Source organism: Bombina bombina, chromosome 5, assembly GCF_027579735.1.
Source record: "Bombina bombina isolate aBomBom1 chromosome 5, aBomBom1.pri, whole genome shotgun sequence".
In the NCBI taxonomy this organism is placed as follows: domain Eukaryota; kingdom Metazoa; phylum Chordata; class Amphibia; order Anura; family Bombinatoridae; genus Bombina; species Bombina bombina.
Genome location: NC_069503.1, coordinates 685,491,047 through 685,497,143, shown reverse-complemented (window position 1 = coordinate 685,497,143; position 6,097 = coordinate 685,491,047). Strand labels below are relative to the sequence as shown.

General features: G+C 39.5%; 1 protein-coding gene across 1 annotated transcript in view; it reads left to right on the top strand.

The window, feature by feature from the left end:
* The first annotated feature begins 4,238 nt into the window (after positions 1-4,238).
* FOXC1 (forkhead box C1) overlaps positions 4,239-6,097 on the top strand; it is a 2,197-nt gene continuing 338 nt past the window's right edge. The window contains exon 1 of the mRNA XM_053713090.1: positions 4,239-6,097. This exon is cut by the window's right edge and continues 338 nt beyond it. Coding sequence (XP_053569065.1) covers positions 4,433-5,920 — 1,488 coding nt within the window. The 5' untranslated portion in view covers positions 4,239-4,432 and the 3' untranslated portion in view covers positions 5,921-6,097.

The window sequence follows — 6,097 nt, the reverse complement described above, 5'->3', positions numbered from 1 at the left end:
ATGTTAAGAAAAATAATGTTTTTTTCATTACACATCACATTTTTGCGTTATATTTCAATCATTATGTAATGTTACTGAGAAAGAAACCATTTAGCTCTGATTTTTGTGTTACATGAACCAGATGCTACCAATGTGCAAAGACTTTGTATGTGGTTAAAGGTAAAAGTACTTAACACAACAGCATTAATACTGCATGGTCTGTTGTTAAGTTTTATGTACACCGTGGGTCAGGTTTCAATACGAATCATTTGATAATGTTCCCATCATCTACGTCCTGTTAAACAAATATTTATCTATACACACATCGGTAGATTAATAGATACATAGATACCAGGTACCATCAAATCTATAAAAAGAAGAAGAAGAATATTCACCTATTTGGATATGAATGGGTCGATCAAAATTTGTACATGGTGTTTATGTTTTGTTGTTTCCGAATATTCTTATAAAATCTGAGGTTTTCTCTTTCTAAAGGATGTTAAAATTAATTACAAATATAATACAATTTAGCACATAAAGATTTATAACAATGTATCACATAAAGGAAAAACAATTCTGCTCAGAAATGTACTAGAAAAAGTATGTTTAATATTGGACCAATTTATATATATATATATATATATATATATATATATATATATATATATATATATATATATATATATATATATATACAGTGTATATATATAAATATATATATATATAAATGTGTGTGTCTGTGTACATATATATATATATACATATATATATATATATATATATATATATATATACACACACACACACACACACACACATATATATATATATATATATATATATATATATATATATATACATATATATGTGTGTGTGCAAAAAATATATATATATATACACACACACACACACACATATATATATATATATATATATATACATATATATATGTGTGTGCAAAAAATATATATATATATACACACACACGCACACACACATATATGTGTGTGTCCTATTTTTAATAAGAAAATGCTTTCAAAATGAGTTTTCTTAACTAGCAGCCATTCTAGTTAGCAATTTGATTTAGATATATTTTTTTATAATCGTGTGATAATTGTGGTTAGTGAAAAAAAACTGAGTTTGATCATAAACTATGCAAAATAGTACAATATATCAGTAACTGTTAAACGTGTATGTTGTGTTTATTTGTATTGTAAAAAACAAATATAAGCAATAATCATTATGTTTATCTCTTCTGTGTGATATTATTATAAGATTAAATATTATTTTGATATGTTGTGCAAATTCAATTTCGTTCAATTTATGCCAATGAAACAGTGAAAACTACACAAGCTTTAAAAAAAAAATATCTAAATGTAACCGGAATGGTTTGCATTGTTATCCCAACAGGTTTAGAGAGTGGGTAGGGGGCTAAAGAAATACAAACATTTATACAATGTGAGCCATGAATCACTGCCACCCTGCAGCCCCAGACCCTCTGCGCAGCAAGGACAGTACAAAGCTAATGGGGCGTTTTACAGCACAATACAGGGGCAGAAATCTGTGCCTGACCCAAATGGTTCGCTTTCATTTGCAGACTTGATCCGAATACACAGGAAGGTGAAAATCAGGGGGTTTGAAGTTAATAAGGCCAAATGGACTTTATCTCACATTCCCCCAGCACAACTTAAGCTTTCTTTGTAGATTAATAGGGGGAGGTGTGAAATCCTGGAGATGCAAAACAATTTAACTAGTGGCCCAAAAGTTCACACTTTGGCTTAACTTTTGTCAATGACTTTTAATTACTTCTAATTAGATTGGAAATTAGGAGAGAGTTATCAATTGATATTAAGTGCACAATTTTAAGGGGAAAAATCATCAAACTCATTACAGTAGTACTATGGCCAATAATAATATCATTATAAACATCAGGATATGTTATTCTGTAGCGATGCCTTTTAATATATTATCACCAATTTCAAATAAAAAAAAACTGTGATAAAATAAAGCGATAGATTACAATTAGTTTCAATATAATATATTTGTTATTGCAGTGTAATTGTATAAGTGTGTTTATTTACAAGATCAGCATAAAGCAAGTACAGTAATTAATCACACAGTGTGATGAATGATATTAATTATAGAAATCTCTATAAGTGCAATTGTAATCCTGCTATGGTATTTAGAGCTGGTGTGATATCATTATGGCAGCTATTTCCTATAGTTCTAGAACACAGAGTGCACTGCAGGCTGAGCCCCCGGGGCTGCACACAGCACAGAGTATACTACCTGTCAGTCTGCTGCTGTCACTAAAGGGAATGCACAGCCAGCTGTTTGATAGATGGTAGCTATGGTGACTATTAGAAATCATTTCTTTCTGTTCACATTGATTGCAACTGAAAGGCTAATGTGTACTGGGTACTGAGTGTATGATAGGGAAAAGGGAAATAAAGAGCAGATAGTGACAACATATCAGTAATAAGTTAGCTCTATACCCAGCTATTTACAGCAATGTTACCATACAATCTGTGCACTCTGTTACATATCAGTAATAATAATAATGCTAGCTCTATACCCAGCTATTTACAGCAATGTTACCATACAATCCGTGCACTCTGTTACATATCAGTAATAAGTTAGCTCTATACCCAGCTATTTACAGCAATGTTACCATACAATCTGTGCACTCTGTTACATATCAGTAATAAGTTAGCTCTATACCCAGCTATTTACAGCAATGTTACCATACAATCTGTGCACTCTGTTACATATCAGTAATAATAATAATGCTAGCTCTATACCCAGCTATTTACAGCAATGTTACCATACAGTCTGTGCACTCTGTTACATATCAGTAATAATAATAAGTTAGCTCAATACCCAGCTATTTACAGCAATGTTACCATACAATCTGTGCACTCTGTTACATATCAGTAATAATAATAAGTTAGCTCAATACCCAGCTATTTACAGCAATGTTACCATACAATCTGTGCACTCTGTTACATATCAGTAATAAATAATAATAATGGTAGCTCTATACCCAGCTATTTACAGCAATGTTACAATACAGTCTGTGCACTCTGTTACATATCAGTAATAAATAATAATAATGGTAGCTCTATACCCAGCTATTTACAGCAATGTTACAATACAGTCTGTGCACTCTGTTACATATCAGTAATAAATAATAATAATGGTAGCTCTATACCCAGCTATTTACAGCAATGTTACAATACAGTCTGTGCACTCTGTTACATATCAGTAATAATAATAATGTTAGCTGTATACCCAGCTATTTACAGCAATGTTACAATACAGTCTGTGCACTCTGTTACATATCAGTAATAAATAATAATAATGGTAGCTCTATACCCAGCTATTTACAGCAATGTTACAATACAGTCTGTGCACTCTGTTACATATCAGTAATAAATAATAATAATGGTAGCTCTATACCCAGCTATTTACAGCAATGTTACAATACAGTCTGTGCACTCTGTTACATATCAGTAATAATAATAATGGTAGCTCTATACCCAGCTATTTACAGCAATGTTACAATACAGTCTGTGCACTCTGTTACATATCAGTAATAATAATAATGTTAGCTGTATACCCAGCTATTTACAGCAATGTTACAATACAATCTGTGCACTCTGTAACATATCAGTAATAATAATAATGGTAGCTCTATACCCAGCTATTTACAGCAATGTTACAATACAATCTGTGCACTCTGTTACATATCTGGGAGACTGAGAAGGGCTGGGTATTATGGGTTTATGATATCTCGGTGGCTCAGTGAGGATCATTTGCTGGGTGGATCCATGAGAGGAGCTGCAGGGTGTGTGGTCAGGGTCTGCTTCCCGCTGTACTCTGTGTGTTTCTGCCTAGGAGTTTGTGTCTCTACTTTTTCCATTCACAGCACATGCTGCACTCTCTGATTGGCCGGCTGCCTTCGGGTGGGCGGGGCTTGACAGGCAGCTTCGCTGTGTAAAAAAGTCCCTTGCCTGAAGTCTGATGCTCAAAAAGTTCTGAAGTTTTTCCAATGCTTCCCCGAGCAGCAGACGACTGACACTGCACCCAGCCTCCCCCACCCCGCGACACGCACAAAGTGGCACCGCACGGGGGAAGCGCTCTTCTGGGACTTGCTGCAGAGCCAGAGGATAATACTTCAGGGAGACGTCCTGTGTTTGTTATCAGCTCAGACTCTGTGTGACCGCTGGGATATTCTATCCCCTTCTATGTATTGAAGTTTGCTGCGCTCCGGGCCTGGGGACGGGACGGGGGTGCAGCTCCTGCGTCTCTGGTGCTATTTGGATCTGGTTTCCTTTGGATACAGCTGTATTTGCTTGGTCCCTGAGCAGCACAGACTATTACCTACCCTGCGTGTCACTGCCCGGGCTGGGAGGCTGAGAGAGCTTTGCCTCCTGCAGGAGGTGTTGGAGCCATGCAGGCGCGCTACTCTGTGTCCAGCCCCAACTCCCTGGGTGTAGTGCCTTATCTAGGGGGAGAGCAGAGCTACTACAGGGCGGCAGCAGCTGCAGCAGCTGCAGGAGGGGGATACACTGGCATGCCTGCCCCTATGAGCATGTACTCCCATCCGGCACACGAGCAGTACCAGGCTGGCATGGCCAGGGCGTATGGGCCTTACACACCCCAGCCTCAGCCTAAGGACATGGTCAAGCCACCTTACAGCTACATCGCCTTGATCACTATGGCCATCCAGAATGCTCCTGACAAGAAGATCACCCTCAATGGCATCTACCAGTTCATCATGGAGAGGTTCCCTTTCTACAGAGACAACAAGCAAGGTTGGCAGAACAGCATCAGGCATAACCTGTCGCTCAATGAGTGTTTTGTCAAAGTGCCCAGGGACGACAAGAAGCCAGGCAAGGGGAGTTACTGGACTCTGGACCCGGACTCCTACAACATGTTTGAGAATGGCAGCTTCCTAAGGAGAAGGAGGAGGTTCAAGAAGAAAGATGTAACCAAAGATGGAACCAAGGAGGAAAAGGATAGGTTGATAAAGGACCACCATTCTACCCAGCCAACATCTGCATCTCAACAGCGCCAGCAGCAGAGCCAGGGGGAGCAGGACACCAACACACAACCGGTGAGAATCCAAGATATTAAGACAGAGAATGGTACCACAACCCCTCCCCAGGCCATGTCCCCTTCTATTAATGCTGTACCCAAAATAGAGAGCCCAGACAGCAGCAGCAGCATGTCTAGCGGTAGCCCCCACAGCCTCCCTTCTAGTAGATCCATGAACTTGGACACTGCAGACTCCCATCACCAACACCAGCAGCACCATAGTCAGGGCTTCAGCGTGGACAACATTATGACCTCACTTAGGGGCTCTCCACAGGGCTCAGGCGAATTAGCCACTAGCTTGATTGCCTCGTCTAGGACGGGGATAGCCCCATCCTTATCCCTAAGCTACTCTCCAGGCCAAGGCTCCATCTACAGCTCGCCCTGCAGCCAGAATACCAGCGGCACTGGTGGCACAGGGACCTACCATTGTAACATGCAGGCCATGAGCTTGTATTCAGGGGACAGATCCGGTCACTTGACCCCGGCCACCACCCCAGCAGCCACCACAGTTGAAGAAACCTTGCCAGATTACTCTATCACCACCACTACCACTTCAGCTCTGAGTCATGGTAGCCTGAGCTCTGGCCAGGATCACCCACACCAAGCCCGCTTGCCCTCATGGTACCTGAACCAAGCCGGAGATTTGGGCCATTTGGCAGGGGCCACCTACCCAGGACAGCAACAGAACTTTCACTCTGTGCGAGAGATGTTCGAGTCCCAAAGAATTGGCTTGAACAACTCCCCAGTCAATGGTAATAGCAGCTGTCAAATGTCTTTTCCCTCCAGCCAGTCTCTGTACCGAACCCCAGGGACATTTGTATATGACTGCAGCAAGTTCTGACCAAAGATCCACCAAAAATAAATAATAAACAAAACAAAAAATAACCTAGTTTTATCTTTCCAAAATAAAAGGAGACGTGAACGCTTGAATCCAAATCAAACAAACCAAAAACCAGTCCCCTTATTAGTTTGTACAGACTGGAACTTTTGTAGTGTTACCATAACACGTAAGTCCATT